The sequence below is a fragment of the Antechinus flavipes genome, chromosome 4 (assembly GCF_016432865.1).
Source record: "Antechinus flavipes isolate AdamAnt ecotype Samford, QLD, Australia chromosome 4, AdamAnt_v2, whole genome shotgun sequence".
NCBI classification, from domain to species: Eukaryota; Metazoa; Chordata; class Mammalia; order Dasyuromorphia; family Dasyuridae; genus Antechinus; species Antechinus flavipes.
In genome coordinates this window covers 479,934,833-479,959,339 of record NC_067401.1, presented here as the reverse complement: position 1 = coordinate 479,959,339, position 24,507 = coordinate 479,934,833, and the positions used below count along the sequence as shown (strand labels likewise).

At 59.0% G+C, this 24,507-nt stretch overlaps 2 protein-coding genes across 2 annotated transcripts in view; both read right to left on the bottom strand.

The window, feature by feature from the left end:
- Window positions 1–2,084: 2,084 nt before the first annotated feature.
- PTCH2 (patched 2) lies at window positions 2,085–16,143 on the bottom strand. Its single transcript, XM_051996870.1, has 23 exons — window positions 15,979–16,143; window positions 15,531–15,879; window positions 10,781–10,970; window positions 10,570–10,639; window positions 10,365–10,456; window positions 9,591–9,786; window positions 9,023–9,144; window positions 8,737–8,884; window positions 8,445–8,576; window positions 8,199–8,354; window positions 8,015–8,107; window positions 7,809–7,934; window positions 7,594–7,712; window positions 6,972–7,320; window positions 6,568–6,871; window positions 6,004–6,146; window positions 5,560–5,740; window positions 5,199–5,479; window positions 4,847–4,984; window positions 3,480–3,622; window positions 3,275–3,374; window positions 2,799–3,008; window positions 2,085–2,712 (listed from the first exon to the last, which is right to left on the bottom strand). The coding sequence occupies exons 1-23, from the start codon at window positions 16,141–16,143 to the stop codon at window positions 2,473–2,475; spliced, it is 4,047 nt and encodes a 1,348-aa protein (XP_051852830.1). The 3' UTR covers window positions 2,085–2,472.
- A 6,617-nt stretch (window positions 16,144–22,760) lies between these two features.
- EIF2B3 (eukaryotic translation initiation factor 2B subunit gamma) overlaps window positions 22,761–24,507 on the bottom strand; it is a 71,939-nt gene continuing 70,192 nt past the window's right edge. The window contains exon 12 of the mRNA XM_051999885.1: window positions 22,761–22,944. Coding sequence (XP_051855845.1) covers window positions 22,892–22,944 — 53 coding nt within the window. The 3' untranslated portion in view covers window positions 22,761–22,891. The remainder of the gene's footprint in view (window positions 22,945–24,507) is intronic.

Below are 24,507 nucleotides of genomic sequence, written 5' to 3'. Positions count from 1 at the left end.
GGGGGGACCGGAAACAGGCTTAGTGTGCCCCAGTGGCTTCTGGGTGTGGACCCAGTTACCGACTCCTTTTCACAGCTTCCTCGCTATGGGAAGTGAGTAGGAGTGGATCCACTAGCAGTTGGCTTGGCTTTTTTGGGAGGAGAGCCCTTCCCAGAAGAGAGAAGGAGGAAGGGGGAAGGAGAAGGGAAGGGAGGGAGGGAGGGGGAAAGAGAAAGGAGGGGGAGACAGACAGAGAGAGAGAAGGAGGAAGGGAGGGAGAAAGAAGAAGGGAAGGAGGGAGGGAGAGGAGGAAAGAGAAAGAGAGGGAGACAGAGAGAGAGAGAGAGAGAGAGAGAGACACGGGGCAGAGAGATGGGGAAAGGAAGGAGGGAGGGCGGGAGAGAGAGAGGAGAGGGAGAGACAGAGAAACAGACACTGAGAAGAGACAGAGACAAAGTCACAGACCCACATGCACAGAGGACAGAGACTGAGAACGGTGTCACAAAGACCCAGAGGAGGCCTGTGTCCAGGAGGAGGTGCCCAGTGCTGCCCAAAGCTCAAGAACAAGGGCACAGGCCACTAGAATTTGGCGATCGGGAGATCCGTGGAGCCTTTGGCCAATGGCCACAGAGAGAAGCCAGCCTGGAGGGGCTGGTGGGGGGCTGAGTTTGGCTGTGACTGACCATGAGCCGGGGGTGGATGTGATGTATATTGAGTCCCCTTTCACCTTTGGGGGGCCCTGAAACTTTGTCCCCCTTTTGGGGGAGAATGCCTGAGTCTCAAAGTCTCCCTGCCTCTTGGGAGGGGCCACACCCTTCTGTCCATAAGGGAAACTCCCAAGATAAGTAATCTTTTCAACTGAAAATCCAGGCTCGGAGCCTTGTCAACATTGAAGGGCTCAATCTCCCAATTAAGTGATCTCATTCAATTTTGAATTGGAGCCCCAAGACTCAGAGACTAAGAAGAGACAACTCTGAACCCCCGAACCTTCACAGACTTCCTAACAGGACCTTGCCCACTGCTGAAGATGTCTTCTCAGTGTAACCCACCCTTGCTATATTCCTAACAGGACCTTGCCCACTCAGAAGTCTGGCTTCCTGCAAGCTGGCTCCTGAGTGTAATTAAATCCATTCTCTGCCACAAGCCCATCTTCATCGGGGTTGGCGCAAAGCCTGCCACCGGCCAAGGGGATCCCGCTACTGTTGGGGGATCTATTTCGCACCTCGTCATTTGCCCCTCATCAGGAGGGCGCCACGAGGTGTGAAGGGGATGGCGGTGAAGGGGGAGTCGGCAGATGGGGAGAAGTCCCAGGTTAGAGGGGCAGGAGAGACGATTCTCCAGAGGAGGGGCAGCTGGCTGGGAGGGGGCGGGCCATGGCTATGGCTCAGAGCCAGGACTGGAAGGGCAGGGGGCAGGGGGCCTCCCTGAGGGCGCCAGGAGCAGGAGGGGGCTAGGGTTGGCTCGGGCTGGCTGTTTTTATCTAATATGTTAAAGGAGCCCCAGAGAGCAGCTTCAGGCTGGAAAGCTGTCATGGGCACTTGTGCCAGAGACCTGACTCAGTGGCCGGGGAAATGGGCGAGCAAATTAAGAACTTTTCTAGTCCGACAGTCACAGGGCTCCAAGTGATGAAGGAGCCTGGTTCTAAGCTGGGAGACAGACTTGGAGGCCTCCAAACCCAATGTCCTCCTGTTACATTCGAGGAAACTGGCCTGAGAGGTTGACTGGTCCAAGACTCCCGGGATCAGTTAGGGACTCGCCCCTCAGTGAGTGTTTTATGAGGGAGCCCGGCCTGACCAGCCTCCCCAGTTCTGCCAGACCAGACTCGCTGGATGACTCCAGGCCTTTGTGGGCCTCAGTTCCCTCCTCCAGCAGGACTGGGGGGTGAGGTGAGAAGTTCAAAGGCCAAACTTCCTTGGAAGGGAAGCCGTCCCATAGCCAGAGCCAGCCTCCCCGTCCATCCCGAGTCTCCCACTGCCAGGAAGGGCTGAGACGAGCCCCACTCTCAGCCGTGGTTCTGGGGCCGCGGCTCCAACTCTTGGCCAGACTCCGGGGACTTGCCACCCCTCTCCCTCGGGGCTCCCAGCATGAGAAGGCGGCCCAGAAGGTTTAGAGAATAGATATGTATATATTTACTCTTTAAAAATAAGATTTACAGCTGAGCCATCAGCTTTACAAAAATAAACCTCTTCATATAAATAATTTCTGGGGTAGGAGGGGCAGGGCCATTCACAGACAGACAGATGGACAGACTGAGGGCTCGGTTGGGCCCCCAGCCTTCGGGGGGGGGGACTCCCCTCAGGTCCCCCTGAAGCCCTGAGGGCAGCGGTGGAGGGTCCTGGCCAAGGTGCTCAGGGACGCTTGTCTGGGGCGGACGCTTGCCGGGGGGACGGTCACACACACACTCACACACACACTCACATGCGCACTCTCCTCCCTTGGAGGCAGGGGCACCGACAGCAGCAGGGCTGCTTTGCATAGGGCTGCAGGCCCGTCCTAGCAGCGGGGGCCAGGTCCCTTGGGCTCGCCGGCCATCGGGGGCCTGGTTTCCTCAGGGACCTCCTGGACGTAGCTGCCCGGCAGTGGCGGCGGGTGCAGGGCCACGGTGACGGAGGCCGTCAGGGTGGTGAAGGCGCCGGGGCTGGCGTGGGGCCCCCAGCGGGCTTCGCTGCCCGCCGTGGCCGTGAGGGGAGGGAGTCCGGGGCCGGGAGAGCCATCCTTGTACGTCTGCACCACCTGGGGGGACGGAAGGCAGGTGAGCCCCGAAGGACCCTCAGCCGGGGCCTCTCCCACACCCCGTCACCCCAGCAAAGGCCTCTCACCGTGATGGTCGGGAAGCTGGGGTCCTTGCTGGCCTCCACCAAGATGTGGGAGTGGGCCGGGGGCAGGATGAAGGTGCTTGGGGTGTCCCCTGCTCCTGTCTCAGGAGCCCTGAAGGCTGGGCTCGGGCCCAGGAAGAAGTGAGGAGGACTGAGGGGCAGCGATACCGGGTCAGGGCAGGGCGGGCGGCCGCCTCCATCTGGCAGCGGTACCTGGGGAAGGAAACGGTAACTGGGGGTTCAGAGCGGAACTGGGCCGGGCTTACTTCTGCTCTTGACTCATCTCCGAGAAGGGAGGGGGCAGCAGAGACAGGCTAGAGCGGCCATGGCCAAGGGGAGAGGGGGCCCCCAGCCAGGATGTCCTCAGCGAATGGGGCAATAATGTGTGTGTGTGTGTAAGAGGGGGGTCTCAGGACAAGGGCCCTGTGGTGGGTATGGGCGAGGGGGGAGCGATCCCCCGAGGAGGGCTGGGGAATCACCTGGGGCGGGGGTCCTACGATGGACAGCAGCACAGGAAGCAGAACAAGCCCGTGAAGCAGGCCCAGGCCCGTCAGCACCGTCAGCACCACGAAGAAGTACCTGCAGGAAGGGGCAGAGGGGTCTTGGTACAAGAGGGCACACCTGGGGAGCCCCACGCGGTGCCCGTGTTGCCCGGGGCCCGGGGGGAGTTGGGGACAGCGGTACCTGACGATAAAGTCGAAGTCCGAGCCGGCCAGCATGAGCAGGCCCAGCAGCGTGGACACGGCCCCATCCATCACAGGCGCAAACATGTGCTCCAAGGCCTGGGCTGACCGCGCGTCCCGGCTGCCCGTGGCTGTCAGGAAGCCCTGGGGGGGAGGCACAGAACGGTTCTGGCTGAGCCCGGGCTGGGCCCTTCTGGCCCTAATCGGAGGACAGGCCTTCCAAGTCTGAGCTGGCCTGGGCTGTTCCCCAAAACACGAAAGAATTGCGGTCCCCCAGGGACAGGGGAGGGGACAGGGAGACTGAGACCCAGCTCTCAGAGCCAGAGAAGCCTTTAGGAGCACCTGGCCCAAGCAGGACCGATCCAGAACCCCGCTACAGTGTCCTAGATGGCAGAGAGCAAAGTCCCTCCTCCCAGGAGAGGCCGTCCGGACTGGCAGCGGGTCTGCTTGGGGTCTGGGGGCCAAGCGGAGGTGGGATGACCCAGAAAGTCAATCCGGAACCTCTCCCCCCCACTCAGGTGCTGGCTCTTGGCTAATGAGCAGAGAGATGGGGAGGGGGTGTCGGCTCCTTTGGGGACCCCCCACAGTGGGCAACAATCGGGTACGTGTAATGGGGCTGGTCACTCTAGGGGGGCCTAAAGATGGCTGTCAAAGCAGGAGGGAGGGAGCAGGTTCTCTCGAACATAACGTTTTATGGAGATAAATATAAAGTGCAGCCAATTCCATTTGGATATAAACACAACAGAGGGCAAAAACATCCTGGGCCCGGGAGAAGGTGGGAGGAGTGGCTGAATGCTATTCCCTCTAAAATAGATCTGGGGGGTTCAGTGGACCCCAAGTTGAAGGCCAAGGTTTGTCCTTCGAGGCAGGTCCTGGGAAGGCCAGGGACGAGCTGGAAGCCACAAAGAGGGGGATGGAGATGGGCAGGGGGAGGGGAAAGGCCGCCAGGCTCGAGAGGGTGGGGGCCACAGCACCACCCGCCGCCTCCACTGCAGGGTCTCCCCAGAAGGGGCCTCAGCCCCGAGGGCAGAACCGCCGGCAGGAAGGGAGGGAGGCCAAAGCCGGAGGGCATCAGACAGAGACGGTCAATCAAGGACAGTAGCTGAGGCTCGGAGCCCCCTTCCACCCCTAGGGCACTGGGACTCTGCTGGCCCCCTCCCCAGCCCCCAGGTAACTGAGGAGGCCCAGGGCTGGGAAAGGGGACGGCTCCGCTGGGGATGGCTGGGCTCAAATGCCAGCTCTGGGCCTTCCGCCCGGGGGGCCCGGGACGGGCCAGTGTCTCCTCTCCGGACGTGGAGAGGCCCGAGGCCCTGCCCGCCCCACCCTGGCGGCCAAGGATCCCTCCCGGGCAGAAAGACAAACACTCACCAGGGCCACGTGAGCCGTGAACTCGACGCCAATGCCCACGGAGGCCACGAGAATCACCACGGGGATGGCGCTGAGTTTGATGCCCAGGAAGCCCATGATGCCGAATAATTCCACAGTCATCATGGCCAGCACCAGCACCTGGGGGGGAGGAGGAGGGCAGGAGAAGTAAGGAGGAGGTGGAGGTGGGGGGAGGGAGAGGAGGGGGAGGAGGGGAAGGAGGGGGAGGAGGGGGAAGAGGGAGAGAAGGGGGGAGGAGGGGGAGGAAGGAAGAGGGAGGAGGGGACAGAGGAGGGAGGAAGGCAAAGTGAACGTTGCTGCCCTGGGCCCAAGAGGGAGGGAAGGGAACACTCACAATGAGGCCGGCGGTCCAGGGGCTGAGCAGCAGCAAGGCGCAGACCACGAAGGTGCAGGCCAGCAGCACGCAGACGGCCAGCAGAAAGCAGCGGCGCAGGCCCAAGTACTGCTCCCAGAAGAGGAATGGGGAGCCGCTGGGGTAGGCCCGGATCCCAGCGCGGGCCGCCTCTGCGCAGGCTGCCCGGGCCCCCTCGATGGCCTCCACGAAGTCTGCCGTCTGGCGGAGCCCGCTCAGCAGGAAGGGGAACTGGGCAAACTCCAGAGGCTGGGCCGCAGGGACTGTGGAGGGAGACGGGTGAGCGCGGGAGCCCCGTGGGCCCCTCAGCCGCCCCCCGGCCCCCCCGGCCCCCCTCACTCACTGTGCAAGCTCTCCCCGGTGCTGTCGTATTTGTCGTGGAGCCACTCGGGGGGCGGGGGGTAGAAGTTGGCCTGGGAGGCCGCCAGGCCCAAGGGGTCTCTGCTCACCCACACGGTCAGCCCAACGTAGAAGAGCTCGGGCAGGATGAGGCCGTCCGCATCCACCAGTTTCCGCTTGTCCAGCTGGGAGGGGAGAGAGGGCTGATGGCAGGCCCCGACCCTCCCTGCGGACCCAGGCCCCGGCCTCCCCCACTGACTCCCCAAACCTCCCCAAAGCTCAGCACTGGCCAGATGGTCTCTATCCTCCGCCCTGAACCCCCTTCCCTCCGGACCAGCCCTCCTTAGGAAGGTGGTGAGCGTGGTGAGTGGCTCAGCCTGAGCCGGGCACGCAGTAGGCGCTTCACAAATGGGGCCTGCCTTGGCCCTCCTGCCCGCCCCTCCCTCACCTGGCTGTAGTCCAGCGGCTCCTTGGCGTCCCCCGTCTGGATGAGCAGCCTGTAGGCCAGGGCGCCATCCTCGGACCCGTTGCGGCATGAGTGGCGCGTGATGCGGCCAGAGGCCCAGTCTTGGTCAAAGGCGGCCTGGATCCCTGCGGGGCAGGTGGAGGGAGGTGAGGCCCCGGGGCCCGCCCCCCCACCGTGGTCTCCCTAGCCCGTCCGCCCCCTCCCCCCGGTCTCCCCCCCTCCCCCCAGTCTCCCTGCCCCCTCCCGGTCTCCCCAGCCCGTCCGCCCCCTCCCCCCGGTCTCCCTGCCCCCTCCCGGTCTCCCCCCCCCACCCCGTGGTCTCCTCGGCCCATCTGCCCCCTCCCAGTCTCCCCGGCCCCTCCGCCCCCTCCCGGTCTCCCCCCCTCCCCCCAGTCTCCCTGCCCCCTCCCGGTCTCCCCAGCCCGTCCACCCCCTCCCCCCGGTCTCCCTGCCCCCTCCGGTCTCCCCCCCCCATGGTCTCCCCGGCCCCTCTGCCCCCTCCCAGTCTCCCCCCCCCCCCATGGTCTCCCCGGCCCGCGGCCTCACCCTGGAGCCAGGCGCTGTAGCGGTGTAGCCAGCTTCTCGGCGGCTGCGGCGCCAGCACGGACTTGAGGGCGCTGAAGCGGCTGTGCAGGTCCAGCAGGGCCCGCTGGGAGCGGGCGTAGTCGAAGCCGCCCTGGGTCACCAGGGCCACCTCGTACAGGGAGAAGTACTTGATCTGGGCGGCCAGGAAGTCGTACTCCTTGGTGCCCCGGGGCACCACGTCGGTCAGGGTCAGCCCGTCCTGCACCCACGTGGCTCCGTACAGGCTCAGCCCCAGGAGGGCCCCGAAAAGCACCAGCACCAGGCCCTGGGGGAGAGCCGGGAAGCGTAAGGGACCCCCGGCGGTTGGGGCTGACCCCCCCAAACCCCAGCACGCTCAGCTAAGGCCGCAGCTGCCCGTGTCGTACCTTGGTCCGGGGCTGCAGCAGCAGGGGGGCGTACTGGCGCCGGGCAAAGCGAGAGAGGTTCCAGCGGGCACAGGGGAGCGGCCGGCACACCTGGCCCCGCCCCGGCCCGGTCACCTGGCCCAGCAAGTCTCTGGTTGAACCCATGGGGCCAAAGAGCTGGGAGCCCAGAGACTCGGTGGGGAGGGGCGTCAGGTGAGTGGTGGGGGGCAGGATGGTGACGACGTGCTGGCCGGCCGTGTCGCAGCGGGCGAAGGCCTGGACCGTAGCTGTCAGGTGGGCCCCGCTCCTGGGCACCTGCCCCTCCCCCAGCTCCTGAGGCTGGATCTGAATCACCCGGGAAGAACATGGGCTAGAAGAGAGATGGGAAGGAACCCCTGACACTCCATTCTGCTGGAGAGGGACACGGGTCGGGTGGGTGGGTGTGGGGGGGAAGGGCTGATGGGGAGGGGAAGACTGACAGGGCTGGGGAGGACTGACACAGGATGGGGGGGCAGCTCTTGCCCTGGGATGGCGCAGCCCAAATGCCCATCTATACAGCTGAGCTGAGTGAGGAGAGCAGGAGCTGGGGGGAAGCAGGGGGGAACTTGGAGCCCAGCCCCCCGGGGATCCCCCCTCCTCGTACCTGGAGAAGCAGCAGAGCACATCCAGCCGCTGCCGGTGCCGCCGGTGCAGGTCCAAGCTGAGGATGGCCGGGAAGATGAGCAGCACGGCAGTGAAGTTGCAGCCGACCACCACCGCAGCCTGGGGGGCACAAGGAAGGTGAGGGGGGCTCCGAGGCACACGGCCCGCTCCCCCTTCCCCCTCCCCAGCCCCTGCAGACAGCCTCGGGGCCCTCACCTGGAGGGAGAAGGCGCGAAGGGCGGGGATGGGCACCAGGGCGGCCATGAAGAAGGCGACCAGGTTGTTGACGGAGGTGAGCACCACGCTGGTGCCCATGCGCTGCAGGCACTCGCCGGTCCGCTCCTGCCAGGGACAGGCCTGTTACCGGGGCGGCCACGGGGGGTGGGAGCTGGGCGGGGGGAGAAGCAGGGACCGGCACTCACCTGCAGGGGGGTGCCCGAGGGGGCCTCGGTGAAGGCATGGGCCAGCAGGAACATGTCGTCCACCCCGATGCCCAGGGCCAGGAATGGGAGCACCTGGAGGAGAGCCACAGAGAGGGCAGGGGTCAGTGGCTGGGGGCCCCGGGGACAGGACCTGGCCCTCCAGCCCTTTGGGGAGAAGCCGTACCTGAGTCGTAGCAGCATTGAAGGTCATACCCAGCAGCGAGCAGAGCCCGAGGCCGGAGGCCACGGACAGGGCGACCAGAAGGACCCCGGCCAGGCCCACGGCCCCCTGAGACTTGGAGCAGTCCCAGCGGAGCATGGTCACGCAGGCGTAAGCCAGCTGAGGGGGGAGAGAGGAGTCAGGAGGAGGCAGGGGGCCCCGGGCACCCCCGCTCCGAGAATCCCTGGCCAGGGGGCCAGGCCCACCTACCATGAGGAGGTAGCCCCCCGCCACACGGACTGCACTGATGTCAGAGAAGGAGCGCAGGAGGTCATCGAGGGTGGTGGCGGAGAAGGCGTGGATCTGCTGGGATGCATTCTGGGGGATGGCCTGCTGGGCCAGCTACAAAGCGCAAGAGCATGGCGGTCAGGGGGCTCAAGGGGAAGCAGCTGTCCCATGGAGGAGGAGGGGTCTGGTTCCCCGGGGGAGGAAGAGCCCCATCACACAGGGGAAGAGGGGCCCGGCCCCCCAGCCACGCCTGAGCCGTGCCCCCCGGGCTGACCTCCACGAAGCGCCTCTGCCAGGCCTGCAGCACGGCGCCCGCCTGGGACTCGCTCCAGCTGATGTCATGGGTTTCGTAGTCTCCTCGGTAGTGGTCATACAGCTGCCGGGGGCTCATGAGCAGGAAGGTGCTCTGCAGGGCTTCCGCACTGGGCGAGAGGAAACGGGCCAGAGGGTGTCACTGACCGCCCGGGGATGCCGCCTGCCCCCTCGTGACACCGTCCCCCGGCTGAGCGGCCCCTGGGCCGCAGGGCCCCCGCACGCCGCCTCCCTCTGGGGCTCCCCACCTGAGCAGCCGGCCCTGAGGGCTCCTCACCGGGCTCCCCAGCAGCAGCTCCTCTTGCCAATGCATAAACTTGCGTGAGAAGCCGTGGCAGCCGCCGCTCAGCTCCCGGGCAACATCTGGGACCTGCCGGAAAACCAGGAGGGTGGGCTCTACCCCAAGGGTGGCGAAGCAGATGCCTGGGGGACCTGGCACAGATGCAACCCTCCTTTCTTTGGGAAGATGTTGTTGGGGAGGTCCAGCCCAGAAGCTCTGAAACTCTGTGGTCTCTCAGTGGTTGGACCCACTTAGAAAGCGCTTGGCAAACTAGAGTCTGTGAGTGCCCCAGACCCAGAGCCCAGCCCTGGTGGACCAACCAGGCCAGGCACCCGGTATGGCTTGGGGCAGGGGCATCCAGATCGGGGTTCCACAATCTCATCTATTTTTAGTTTTGTTTTCCTATCTCTTTCTCTTAATTTCCCAGTGAAATCTCAAATGAAGCAAGGGGAGAAAGGACTGGTTCTCCCCTGAACTCTGCAGCTGCCAGCTTCCCAGACCTCCTTTCCTAATCCTTTCCTCCCACACTCACACACCTGCTTGCTCTGGTGATTAGGGGCACTGGCTGGGCAATGGGGATCATCGGGATGCAGGCAGGGCCGTCCAACGTAGGCCTGGCCCACCTGGGCCTTGTCCAGCAGCTCCTTAAAGCCCTCCAGAGAGGCAAAGGGGCCGAGTTCTTCCAGAAGTTGCTCAGGATCCAGGTTGGTCCACTGAATATCAGGTCGGCCCCTGGACCAAAAAAGGGGAAGGTTTGTGAATCTCCAGTCCAGTTCTGGGCCCTCACCCCACCCCAGCTCTGGGCCCTCACCCCCTCTCCTGGTTTCTCCCCCTAAGTTTATTTGTTTAATTATTTTCACAACTGCCTCTCTCTGGGGGGGGGGGGGCAGAGCAGGGAGTTCCTGGCTCTGTCCTCCAAAGCCCCCAATCCACAGTGGAGGAACAAGGCAGAGTTGGAGGACTGATTGGCTAAGATTGAGCAGGGGTTCATTTCAAGGAAAGGGCTGGTTCACAGCCTACGGATGGGTATTAGACATGCTCTGGGGCCAAGGCCCGGGGGATGGCCAGAGACAGTCTCTGCCATGCATTGCATAGGTGAGATCGGGGGCGGCCCCGTGCCCTTCCCAGGGGCAGGGAAAGAGGGACCCCGCTTCTTGGCCAACAGTTACGCCTGCCCATTGCCTGGTTTACTTCCCAACCATACCAAGACAAGAGGAAAACTGCCAGGTGAGGAGGCCCAGAGGCCTGGCTGGATCCCGGGCCACTGCCCCCACCCCAGGGTGACCAGGAAGAAAGTCAGCCTCACTCACGGTAGGTATGCGGAGCCCCCCTGAAGTTTGGCTCCCTCCCAAAAGCAGTCCAGCGGGGTGAGGATCACACAGGGAAACAGCTTCTCGATCATCTGCCAGGAAAAGCTCCCTCGTCAGGCGCCTCTGCCTCCCTCCTCTGCCACCCGACTGACCGACCGCCCAGAGCATCACGGAGGGTGACTGCCTGGCTCCCCCCACCACTTACCCGCTCAATCATTCCATTCTCAATAACAGGGACTCCTGCCTTGTAGCAGATTTTGTTCAGATCCCAGGACCTAGAAGTAGGTGAGAAGGAAGGGTCAAGGGGGAGGGACCTCTAATTGAGACCCCTCCCCCATCCCAGGTCTTGCCACCCCCAGGTGTGAGCCCTCCTGACCCAGGCCTCTTGCCCTCACTCTGGCCCAGGCCAGACTTACTTTCCATAAAGGGAAACTTGAACTTTGCTAGCTGCCAAGGCAGCCTGAAGGTGGAGGCCCAGAGCCTCGGGTGTGAGGACGCTCTCGCCAGGACGACGCGCGGTCTGGATGAGGGTCTGAGAGGTGTACACGGCCTCTTCCCCAAGCTTCTCTTTTGTGTAACGGAGCTCCTGGCTCACCCGGCTGCCCACTGTCTCCAGCCAGAGGAGGAGAAAGAGGAGGGGGCTGGGTCAGCCAAGTGCCGGCCTGGCCCTGAAGCCATTACACCCATGACCAGTCGCGTTCCCTTTTTGTGCAACGCCCAAAGTGCGGGGGCGGGAGTCCTACATGGAGCTGAGCAGGGGCAGGAGGTACAGACAGAAACTTCACAAACACCAAAGGAATCATTCTCACCCAGGATCAGAGGGCATCGGTGTAAGCCCTAGAGGCGGGGCTGCTGAGGGTGGGAGTCCCAGGGCCAAGGGTGGTGGGGAAGGAAGAAGAGGAGGCACTTTCCAGGGAGATCCCAGAGGCCAGGGGGCCACAGCAGGATGGAATGAAGCTGGGCTCGGATGGTGGAAGGCTCTGAAATTCAGACCGAGCCACCCCAGAGCCTTTTATTCACTAAATGGTGGGGGCCAGGGAGGTGGAGAAGCATACGTCTCCGACCTGGGGCTACAGAAGAAAGTGGAGGAAGGGGAAAGGTAGGAGGTTCTCATGAGGAACACAGGAAGGGTCCTAGCAGAGCTACAGAGAGGACTTGAGAGTGTGGGAGAGCTGGAGGAGGCGGCGAAGGGCAGCTCCAAGGGTGGATGATAGGACTCAAGGTTCCTGAGTGTTTCCCAAACACTTCGTTTGTAATGAAATTACAACTATTGTTCTATAGGAAACACCAAGCAGGCAGATCTCAAAAAAGCTGGAAAGACTTTCACAAACTGACACAAAGTTAAAGCAAGCAGAACCAAGAGAACACGGACACAGCGACAGCAACACTGTGTCGGGCACAGCGGCAGCAACACTGTGTCGGGCACAGCGGCAGCAACACTGTGTCGGGCACAGCGGCAGCAACACTGTGTCGGGCACAGCGGCAGCAACACTGTGTCATGGTCTGCACTAGTGACTTGGCTGCTTTCGGCAACACTGACCAAGACTCTCTTCCATCGGAGCCAAGTTCCCAGCATACCCCAAAAAGCAGAGCTCACACCTGAGGCTCAGAGAGAGTCACTTGTCCATTGTCACCCAGCTGGAGGAAAGGGAGACAGGGCCCTGGGCTCCTCCCAGAGAAGACTGGCAAGCGGCAAATGAGAAGAGAAAATGCTACCATACAGCTCTGGGAGACAAACGAGGTTGGGCCGGGAACAGCAGAAGGAAAGGAATCACTGAATGGAAAGGGAGATACTGAAAATGGGGGAAATAAGGGACAAATGAGAGAAAGAATGGCCACAGAGGAGATCCCAACAACTTTTGATACTGGGTACTCCAGAAGTACCCAGTCCAATCTTTGGTCAGTGAGCACCAAGGCTCTGCTTAAATAATAACTAGCTAGCATTCATACAGTTTGTAAAGATTGTGCAAATGTTCTCATTTGATAAATCTCCAGAGATGATGGAGGCACATGGATCAGGAATGTGTTACAGGGGTCCCAGTGGCACTTCCTGAAACAGCTGATTCTATTTGGGGTCAGTGTCTCAATCTGTCTTTATGTATCGCCCCCCCCAACCCCCAGTTCCTCCTACAGAAGTTGTGCTCCCTAGGGCCCCCTGACTTTCACTGCCCTGTTCCTGAGTTTTCATGCCCACATCCCCAGGATCGTCTCCTTTCCTAGTATAGTGGACGGAGCACAGGATCTGGAGTTAGGAGACGTGAGTTTGAATCGTACTTTAGACATCTGTTACGTGTCCTGTGCCCAGACAAAATGCTGATTCTCTCTGTTTCCTCATTTGTAGAATGTGATAATAATAGCATCTCCCCCACAGGGTAGTTGTGAAAATTGAATGAATTTATCACACTCTCACACACACACACACACACACACACACATACACATACACATACACACACAATTTGGCAAATCTTAAAAGTGCTTCTTGCTATTAATAGAAAAACCCAGATTCAAATCCTGCTCTCAGAACTAACTAGCTGGGTGGCCCTCAGCAAATCACATTACTTCCCTCTGGTTCTCAATCTCTGCATCCGCAAACTGAGAAGAGAGGGGAATCCTTTGCGATGTGCTATGATCCCCTGTATTACAAATCCCTCCATGTTTGATCTTCACTGAGGCCCTTCAGCATGCTAATAAACCTCCCTCATTGGGATGCTCCCCTGCTTATGCTTTGGGATCTGGAATTAAAGGACCTTCAGTCATTTTATTGTGTGACCTCGGGTAAAGGGTCTTGAGTCCTTGCCTATAAAATGAGGGGAGCGGTGGCTAGTGCTTTCAGCTTCTTCATTTATGAACCTGTGGTCCTTCTAAACTGTGGCAGAACCAGGCACTGAGTGCAGCTGTGATCAGAGGATGGCAGAGGTCTTTGGGCTCATGATCTTCCCACTCAGTCCTACTACACTGGCTCAAGACATCTTCCACTTCCTTGGCCCCCTATTCACAATGATGATTCTCACAAAACTTGCCTACGTGGGGGATACCTGAGAAATCAGGAATGAGGACGGGCAGGGGAAGCTGGATTTGGGGCTAAGGGGGCCAGTTGCTTTGAGCTCTCTGATACAAAGGGGTGTGGATCCATCACTTCTCTCTCTATCACCCCAGAATCCAGACCTGGAACCCTACCAGAGCCTTGAACACAGCTGGGGCACAGAGGCTATAGAGGCCCATGAGGGGGCGCATAGCTGGAGAAAAAGTCTTCTCCATAGGCAGGATCTCCCAAACCAGCCTCCCCCCTCCAGTGCTTTTGGGTGTTCTCTGGCCCCTCCCCTCCTTCCCTCCCATGCCTCCAGGCTTTAGGAATGCCATCGTCCCTCCCAGAGAGACCACCCAGCTCTTCCATCCCCACTGCTGCCACCTTAGTTTGGACCTTTAATACCTACCACTGGGACCCCTGTAACACATTCCTGATCCATGTGGCTTTTCCCTACTTAAAAGCTCAGCTCTGATCCTACTCTTCCACTCAAAAGTCTTCAGCGGCTTTCTACTGACCATAGTCAAGAATCTAGACTAGTCAGCCTGGCAATCTGGGTCTTCCAAAGGCCACTCCCTCCTCCCCCCTCCCCCCTCCCCCTTCCCTCAGCCTAATCTAGCCTTATCTCCCAAGGCTTCCCTCACTTAAAGGTCCCCAGTGCAAGCTGGATCTAAGCTATCAGCACTCATCCAAGTCACTTCTTCCACTTTTACTTGGACCATCCTGAGCCTCTCTTTTGCCAGCATCCCATGCCTGCGTTTGTCTCCAACACTATGTGCTACATAAATTACCATAGTTTTTCTTGCAAATTTGTTTTTTATCCAGGCTGAAGGCAGCAAGCCTACCCCTCCTGTGGTCAGAAAGAAGCCATAGTGTGGGGACAGGCAGACTTGTGTGAGCAAGTCAGCAGGACGGGGGATAAAGAAAAGGGACTGAGGGTCTGGGGAGAGTGAGAAGTCAATATTCCATCTAGAGACCAGGAGAAGACTCAGAGTCAGAAGAGATGGGCCTGTCATGGAGAAAGAAATACAAGAGAAATACAAGACTGGAGGAGATGGCCGAGAGCAAAGCGTGAGAAGTGTGGAGTGGCGGGAGAAGCCGCATAACCTAGTTAGCTTTAATGATAATGGGAAGGCAGAAGGGCACATGTATACTCAGAGATGGAGGAAAGGGGGACAGCAGCCCATGTACTGGGCACCTCTGAGCAAGAATACAGGAGGCCCAAGTAGAAAGAAAGGAGCTGGAGAAATTACTTGAAAGAATCCCTCCTCCTAGGAAGCCCAGGGTCCATTTGTGTCTTCCTTCTTCCTGACTCAGGGGTTTGGGGTGGAAAAGACCTCTGGGGCTCCTTAGGGCACAGCCACAGACTGGAGCTGGAACAGCTTTGAAAGTGGGGGATACAAGAGATAAGGGAGATCTGAGAAAACTGTCACTCTCTTGCTCCCTAAATCTGAGTGGAGAGTTGGGCAAGAGTTGTGCTCTTCTTGGCAGAAGCCAGATGGAAGGGCCATGGAGGTTCAGGGGGGTCCTGTCTGTGGGACATAAAGAAAAGCCCCTGGAGCTGGGCGCCACCCAGAAGGAAGAAAGTTTCCTCTGAATAAGGCCCCTTGCTGAGCCTGTGAAGCAGTTGGGGGGGCCACTTGAGCTGCATGGAGGGAGGGGAGTAACCCCATGGAGCTGGGCAGGGGAGGGGGAAGGAAGGCGGCTTCTATTGTGGCAGGAAATTCAAGAGCCATTTGGGACCACCCAGGCAGCGGTGGGGCTCAAGTGCACGCTGGGGCTGAGGCTTGGCTGGGAGGAGGCCGGGGAACACTGGGAAGGAACCATCTGGTCTGAACCCCAGCACTGATAAGAAGGGGGGCGGCAGAAACACCACTTCCCGCAGGAGGATGGGGGCAAGCACCGTGGCCGAGGAGGGAAAGTAGGAGCCAGCTGAGCTCCTTAAAAACAAAGACACCATTTTGATCGGAGGTTGCCACCGCGAAGGAAAGCTTTGCTCCTGCCTGACCCTGCCCGAAACTGCCGAGGTCCACGCTGGCGGACCCACACCCTACGTTTGACAGGTCATCTGGGACGCACCATCAAGCCCCCGACTGCCCCTCGAGCCCCGCTCCCCCACCGAGGCCAGGCCGTCTCACCTTCCACCCAGAGGCGCTCCAGGTCTGTCTCCACTGCGGCCCCACGCAGGCCCAGCGCAAGGGCCCCGAAAGCCAGCAGCCCCACGAAGAGCACCTTGCCACAATGCCGCTGGATCGCGCAGCCCAAGCTGAAGAGCAAGCCGCCCACGTGGGCGCGCAACCAGAGCGGGGCCCGGCCCTGCGGAGGAGAGGCAAAGAGAACCCGGTGGGACAGTGCGGGGGCGAGTCGGCGGGCCACACGCACGCGTGACGCCCCCCTCCACACACGCGTGCTCCCGGATGCCCACCCGACAGCCGCGGCGGCGGCCGAACTGCCTCCTTCTCCATGCCCACACCCACGCGCGCCCACCTGTCACGTTCCCCTGCCTGGCTCACCTGCGCGGGGGGCGCGGGGCCGGAGGTCAGCAGCTCCCCCGGGGCCATCCCGGGCCGGGCAGCCCCGCGCTACCGGCACGGCGGCTCGGGCTCGGGCTCGGGTTCCATCCTCCGCGTGCAGCCGGCCCCGGCCCGGGCCAGACGCCGCCCGGCTCCGCTCTCTCTGCTCCGGCCGCAGCAGCGCAGCCCCAGAAAAGGGAGGGGAGGGGGCGGACCCGGGGGAGGAACGCGCTCCCATTGGCTGCGGAGCCTCACCCGCTGCTAGGCGACGGCGCCGCGGGGGGTGGGGCGGGACCGGGACCACCCAGGCAGCGGAGGAGGCAGAGTCCCTCCCCCCATAACCCTCCTTTCCTTCGGGACCCCCTCCCTCTCTCCTGCCCCCGCCCCATCCAGGTGCTCCCAGAAACAGCCTGTGTGAAGCGGAGGGGGCCCGAGGGACCCGGGGGCGGTACCGAGGACAGCTCCCCCCAGCAGCCTGGCCTCTGATTGGCTCAGGGTTTTCATTCATTGCCGTGCCTCTTAAGTGCAACTCAATTCAATTAAACGTTTTTTAAAAAAATTCTTTACAAAGCAGTGTTTGCATTGACTTCTTTTATTTCTTTTCATTCCTCAATTATCTCTCCTTTCCAGCCGCCCTTTATAACAGTTAATCCAATGAGCAACGGAACCAACGCATCAAGCCGAATGGTATAAACGCAACGCTCCCCATCCGTAGCCCCCCACTCTTGCGAAGAATGGCGTCAAGTGTTATTTTCTTATTCCTTCTTTCTGGCCAGCCTGGGTCACAAAACACTTACTTTCGCGTTTTTTCCTTCTGCTTTTCACTTACATTATTGCATTTTGGAAGAGGAGATACCTAATATAGAGACTTCCCGGTAAATTCTGGAGGACGGGGACCTTCTATTTCACCCACCTATGATCCCCACAGAGTCCTGGGCATACCAGAAACTAGGAATATTATTGGATCAATAGGGGACCACGTTGTTGGGGAGACCCTCAACCTCGTCTTCCAAGCTCAAAAGCCTTTAACAGCTCCCTAGTGCTCCCGGAATAAAAAGCAAAATCTGCTCCCAACTGCTACTGTTTTCTCCCTCCTCAAATTATCCTGTATATATTCACCTGTTTACAAAATAATCATAACTAGCACCTATGTAGAACTTAAAATTGTTTGCAACGTGGTCTTACACATACCCCATTTGGCCCTCACAACAATCTCGGGGAGTCAGTGACAGGCTCCCACAGCCAGTAAGTGCCTAAGGTCAGATGTGACCCCATTTGGCCCCCACAAGAATCTCGGGGAGTCAGTGACAGGCTCCCACAGCCAGTAAGTGCCTAAGGTCAGATGTGACCCCATTTGGCCCCCACAAGAATCTCGGGGAGTCAGTGACAGGCTCCCACAGCCAGTAAGTGCCTAAGGTCAGATGTGAGTTCAGCTTCGCCCGACTCCAAGACCGGAGCTCTATCTCCTGGGCTTCTAACACGTAAACATGCAGACTGCAAGTCCTCTCCACCACTGGCCTGCTTTGTCTTTTGTCTCTATCTCCAGCACCAGGCACAAAGTCAGCTGATCCACGAGTGTCTTCAGCGTTCTGGGGACAGTGTGCAGGGAAGCTGCAGAGTCCGTGCTCTGTGGGACAGATGTGCTCCTCCCTGCTCCTCCTCTCCCTGCAGTCTGACTTCTGACCCACTACTCTGCTGGAGGGAGTTTCACTGAGGTTACTGAAAATGACCTAATGGCTAAAGCCAATTGTTTTTCTCCAGCTTCATCCTCCTCGGACCCTCGTGGTAGATTCAACTGGTCCTGAATGCCAGTGAGGACAGAATTCTGGGGATGTTCTGCAAACCCTGGCCCCCTCGGAGCAGACCGTCCCTCATCTGTCTGTGTACTTTACAAATCTACCCTGTCGGATCTTCCCTGGCAGTACAGTCCATGCTTAGGGCCTTTTCAGACTTCATGGCTCTAACTGTTGTAAAGTCCTACCCAGAAGCTTCACTGTGATACGGAGGGGAGGGCTGATTGGGTCTGCAAGAGACCGCCATGATGTGAGACCAGAGATGGATGAGACAACATCCCTGCCCAGTCAATCATTTCAGCAACATGTGTAGGAGCAGGCAGAGTGGGTGGGTGGGGGGAGGGGGTCCACTACCCACCTGGACATCAAGGCTCAGAATCTCCAAACCAGCTCCTTCCCTTTCCTATAACATTTGTCTTAGATGTTCCCTGCTCTCCACTCACCGGACCCATGCTAGCTCAGGTCCTTAGCAAATGTCGGGACTGTTGCAGTAGCCTCCTAACTGTTCTCCTTGCCTCTAAATCGCTACTCTCTCATAATGTACGGGTCTGATCATGTCTCCCTCCTCTTCAAAATACTTCCCATTGTCTTCGGGATCAAATCTAAGCTCTTGATCCCAGCCTTCAAGGCCTCTCCCCTTCCCCCCCATCTTTCTTTTTCAAATTTCCCATGGCAGAGAGGGGTAGGAATGGGGAGATGTGTAGCTGGCTAAGAGAGGAGAGGGAGCCTCAACGGGGAACAGCAGAAGTAAAGGCAGAAGAACAAGATATTGTTTGAGGGAGTGAGCCCTTCCATGTGCCTGGGGCCCTGAGTGGGGGAGGTTTCCTCAGCTGGGCCCAGACAGTGGTCAGATTGGGACTGACACCTGCTTCGAGCTACCCACAGGGCTTATTAGTATCCGACACTTAATCACTGTACTCTCACTTGTCCACTCATTGAGGAAACCCAACTTATCCCTCTGTTAGCCTCAGTCAGTCTTGGTCTAGTTCTGGGGAATTCCCCAATATCCTGGGGCATGAGGGGCCAAGGGAACTGAGGGGAAGAGCGCAGTGCTCCTCTCACTTTGGGGGAAGGGGTCTAATTTAACCAGCCCACATCAATCCCCCTCTCCTGCCTCCAAGTTGCAAGCTCTCCCTCCCCTCCTGGGCTCTCCGAGACCCTGAGGTAAAAACGTGCCCCCCTTTGGGGGCCAGCTTCTGAGTAATAGTGGGGGGGGGAGAGCTGCCTGTGGGGAGGGAGTACAGGTTGACTCTAAGAAAGGGTCCACTACCCTGGGCTGCTCCCATCACCCAGGCCAGTCCGGGGCACTCGGGACTGCTGCCTGCTGGGGCCGGGGGCTAGAGGACTTCTTAACAGTCTTGGTTTCTCTGGTCGGGCCTGGCCCTAAGCACTCCCTTCAGAGCCCAAGGAAGCCGGCTGAGGAAAGTGGAGAAGTCTCCTACAAATAGCAGGCCCAAGACTTGGCTTTCTTTTTCAGCACTTCCTGCTTGGTTCTTGTGTGGGCAGGCATCCTGGCTGGCCGACGGGGTGGGGGCCCCGAGCAGGAACGCTGGCCTCCCAGCCTCCTTCCCCTCCCTCCCTCCCTCTCTCCCTCTGTGGCCCCAGCCACTCCCACATCCCGGGGATGCTGCCGGCATGCTCTCCAGCCCGCTGCCTGGGTGGTCCGGCTGCCTGGCGGAGCTGGGACATCTTCCTCAGACACAATTAACCATTTAGCCCGAGCACAAAGGCCTAGCTTAAGGCAGACACCACCAGCCACTTTGGGGAGGGGGGCTGCGGGCAAATTACTCACTCTCCATTTGGAAAGAGGTCTCCCCCTCCCTCCCCTTCTCAGGAGCCTGCAGAGCCCAGCTGGTGGGCTCCCCTGCAGCCTGGCCTCCCCTCACCCCAGGAAGGGCTGTGAAAACCTCAGCCTTTGGCTCCGGCAGCTCATGAGCCCTGGGGGCCGGGGGTTAGGGAGGGAGGGAGGGAGAAAAGGGGGAAGTACACCAGTACCCCCCACCCCCTCCCTCAGGCTCAGGAAGACTGCAGGGTTGAGTTCCCAGGGAGCCTTCTCCAGAGAGGCTAGCCCCGAGTGCTAGCCGAAGGCAGCCGATAGGCGCTGGTCAGTCCGGGAGGAGGCAGGACCAGCAGGGCTCGGCATCTCTCCTGTTATCAATAACCGAGCCAGGGCTCTGGGGGAAGCACTGCAGCCCCAGCTGAGCCACTGCCCCATCTGGAGCCCGAGGGGGTTCTCCGGGGGGGAGAACCGAGGCACATTTTGGGGGGCGGGCTCAATCCCTCCCCCATGGTTCCCCATCCTACCTGAGGAGCCTGGAGACCAAGTGGCCTGCGGAGCCACAGTCCCAGGGTAGAGGGTCTGGCTTGGCCTGGGGGCTCTAGAGCCGGGGACACAGGCAGGCAGACCAAGAACAGGGGTCTGTAGATTGCTCCCTAGACTGGCCTCTGGAGCCAATACTCCTAAAACACCCCATCCCTCCATCCATTTCTTTTACTGACATCCAGATTCTGCCCACTGGAGCACCTCCTCCTCCTTGACCACCTGGGCCTTCTGAAAGAGTCAAATGAGATCATGTTTGGATAAAGCCACACAGAAGGCCAAGGATTGTTTTTCTGTCTGGCCGGAACTGCCAAGTCATTTCTGCATTTTCCCTCACACTCAATCAATCGAAAAGCGCCATCTTGCCCACCAGAGCTCGGCCATCTCTTGCATCTTATATCCCTTCCTCCCTATTCTCACAGTCTCTTACATGGCCGACTCTCAGAGGCTCCTAGAGGGAACGAGTTTGTCCCTGTGCGACTCAGAAGCCTTCAATGGCTCCCTAATTCCCATAGAATCAAAGCCAGACCCTCTACCCTGGGGCCTTTTACTATCCAGCTTCCATCTTTTCCCAGCTTTACTCTTGCTACTTTTCCAGGACCTGTTTGCCTGGACTCTTAGCTCCCCAGGTCCTGCCTTTCCTCTGTCCCTCACCCACTAAAATAAGATCCTTCATGCTCTCCAAGGTACTCCTCAGGCAGAAGCAACTTCTCCCTCCTATTTACTACTGACACTGACCTTTTGTTCCTTCTAATAGGGTCCTTCTCCCTCTCACCTGTGCAGAGCCGGTGCATGTTGTAGGTGACCCGTGAATGCTTACCTATGCAGTGGGACAGATCTGGCCCCTCTGAGCCTGGAGTGACAGTGGGATGGCACTGCCAGATCCCCTTCCCATGGCCCCTCAGGGGAGAAGTTTAGGGATTGGCTGGGACGGAGAGCCCGGTGTCATTCAAGACCACACCAGCAGTGCTCCTGGAGGGCAACAGATTCTCGGGGGCTCAAGGCAAACTTGTCCTTGGGGCCCAGAAAGCCCTTATCCTCTTCAAGTTCCACAATGGGGTCCAACCACTGCCCTCAGGGTCCTGGGTGTAGGCAAGTACTTGAGGTCAGTGACAGCAGCCCAAGAGACACAAGGAAGAGACTTTTCAGGGCCTCACTGGGGGAGTCGTCTCCATATATGGCCATTCAAGGACCCACAACAGAGCACAGAATCCAACGTGTTATCCCCCACAAGGGGTGGACAATGGTCCAGCAGTAAGGAGGGGCTCACAGCCTTTCCAAAATGTCCCTTCTCTTTTGGGATAGACCTCCTGGGTAGAAGCTTCCTGACAGCCAGCCTCCACCTGCCACCTCTCCCACTGCTCCAGGGTCTGCTTTCTGGGCCAAGCGGGACCCAGTGGATCCTTCTGTGTGACAGCCACCATTTCTTAACTGGATCCTGAGACCCTTCCCCACCTGATCATCCTGTTGTGGATAGTCTAAAGTTTATCAATGCTCTTCCTAAAATATGGCTCCCAGAATTGAATTCAGAAACACAAAAATGTGGTCTGACTTAGTGTGGCAAGCTGTCCTTGGCTACCTCCCGTTCTCTCTCTGGGCCTCAGTTTCAACATCTGTAAAATGGGCCAATGTTGGGCCAGATGCCCTCTCAGGTCTTTTCAGCCCTTGGATCTCTCCCTAGGGGCAGGGGCAGGGCTCTCTCTTCTACTTCTTCCCAGATCCTAGATGTGCCAATTTAGCTGAGGAAATGCTCCCTCCCTCCTGAATTGGCTAGGGTCACCCTTGGGAACCAAGAGAAGAGAGGGAAACAAAGAGGGGGGGCCCTTTCCTGGGTCAAGTGGAGAGGTTTCTCCTCCTCCCCTTGCTCCTCTAGGGCAGGAACAACCAGCATCAAGATCAATCCAGAATGGCAAGCGTTAACTCCCCAGGCCTTGGGATTTTTGCAGTAATGTATAAACTATTATTTCAAATTATTTTACTTAATTACTGCCACCCACTGGGAGGACCTTCACTTTGATAATTCTGGGCCATGAAATCTCACCCCAGGACCTACTTTTATCTCCCACCAAACACCTGCAGGTCATAAAAAGCAGAGGAAAGGAGACCTCCCCACACTCTCTTCTTGTGCAGGGAGGAGGGAGGAGGAAGAGGAAGGGTAGGGTCCCCTGCCTATCTGCCTTCTTCTAGATGCAGGGATGGGGCCAGTGAATAAGAGGTTATTTCAGGGCACTAGCCAAGGCCTGTGGGCCTTTCTGACTGGGCTACATCCGCAACAAGCCCTGGAAGAGCCTGACCTTGGATCCCAACCAGTGTAAGCTCCGGGGGTGACTGGGTGCTGGAAGGTGCCAGTGGGAGCAGCACAACTGGTCTGGGGCCATCAGACCAAAGTCACAAGGTCACTATGAAGCTCCCTGGACTTGGGGCAGAAGTTGCTAAGAGCTTTTTCTTGGTTGGGAAAGGAGAGATAAGAGCTAGTCCCTGGAAGAGCTCCATCCTTGGCAGCAAGGCAGGAAGTGCCTTCTTGTCACCTCAGAATGATCCCGAAGCTGCCGGTTTCTGGGTGGGGGTCAGGGAGGGGGAAAATGGTAAGGCTGAGCAGGGCCCCCGGAGGGAGAACCTCTGTTTACATCAGCACAGATGGCCTGTGTCACTGTTCAACAGCAGACTGTGTGGTCCTCGTGGCGACGTCCTCCTGGCCAGGGTCATGTGCCGGAGGACAGGACAGCCTCAGGAGTCTAGGAGCCCACTGGAGACATGTCTTTATTGGGAGAGCAATACAAAGAGAGCCAGACAGGAAAGTAGTTGTGGTCGGCAAAGGCCGGGCCTCTGCCCAGTCCTGGGAGACTTCAGAACAGACGCAGACGCTGATAACCTCAGATCTCCATGAGTTGGTCATTCCCCACGATCACCTCGTTCACTCTCTTGGCTAGAAAAGGAAGGAAAAGGCTTGTTGAGAGCTAAGCCCTTTACTACTTCTGCAGCTCGCTTGGGGGTTCTCTACCATCTCTGCTCCTCCCAGGAGGAGCTCTAACCCCCATCCTCTCTTCAGAGCTCACCATCGACCCTCAACGAGCCTGGCTGAGGAGGAAACGCTGACACTCTTTCCTCCCCCCAAGCACCACTGAGTCTCTGAAAATGAACATCTAGAATAGGGACGAGGGGAGGGAGCTCAGATTCCCTAAAATACTGCCCAGTCAACAGCAGAGGGGCACACCCTAATACTGGTGTCCTGGGGGACAGTCCTGAGGGATGCAGACTAGTCTCACTCAAGCTTGTCCCCTGAGAAGTCAGGTCAAGTCTGCTCCATGAGACCATAAACCACTTTCATGGGGAACAAAACAGAGAGAAGAGATGGGAAAGGATGGGGGGATGGAAAGGGGGCACACCCTCCTTGTCGGGGGGATAGTCTGCTGACAACTGTCCCCAAGACTGAAGGGACTACTCTTAGCACTGGGGAGAATGTCCCAAGAGAGGCCGGACTCTGGGGCCTGAGATTGTACTGGCAAGGGTGGTTAGGGAGGCTGAATAGAGAAGGAGCCCAACAAGGGCCTGGAGGATGGAAGCATCCAGAGAGAGTTACAGGGCAGCTAGGAGATAAGGAGAATCCAGCTGAAGGCCACTGGCCTCTGGGACCAGAGCTCAGATGTACAGAGAGGGCCTCCAACTGCCTCGCTGAGCATGAGAGACAGCTGCCAGTGGGACTTGGCCCTGACTTGCAGCACCTCCAGCTGTTCCAGGTGCAGCCTGCCAGTGGGGGGTGACTCGTTCCAGGTGGGTGAGCTGCTGGCTCCTCCCCCCTCTCAGACATTTCCGAAAGATCCCAAAAGGGCTGCCTTATTGATGGGGCATGGGAGGGGGAAAGCTGCCTCTGCCTCCTTGTCCGGCCAGGTCAGCAGAGCTGGCAAGTGTCCTGACTTCTGCTGGAGTTACGTAGATGATAAAGTGACCTTTTCACTTCCTCCCACCTCCCACTCCAATATGGCTACTCTCTGGGGAGTACTCCCTGTCCCTGCATCTCAAGATCTCACCTTCATGCAGATGATGAGAATCTGCCCCTTCCCCTTCTTCCGCCCTGCCCTCTGGTCTGAATTCTCCCCCTGGGTGTTACCAGTCCCTCCCACTCCACCTGTCCGGCAGGGAGTTCATCCTTACTGACCCCCTGTCTGTCCCAGTACCCTTGGGGGACTTCCAACTGATCTCCAAATGCTATCCATTCCACTCTTGCCCAAGCCCTCCCCTGCAGCCCCTTCCACAGGGGCAAATTCCCTGCCTCTAAGAAAAGAAAGTTCTCTCCCCAAAGACCCTGGCCTCGGTCAGCAGCTCAGCAGTAGGAATTTAGGATGTTTTACTTGTCAGTGGAAATAAAATGAAAAGGGTGTAGGCAGCTGTCTGCTTTGGGTCTTTCCATCTGGCTTAAGTAAAAATTTTCCATGAACGTCACCTCCCCCACAGTGGGAGATCCTTGAGAGCAGGGGCTGACTAGCTTTTC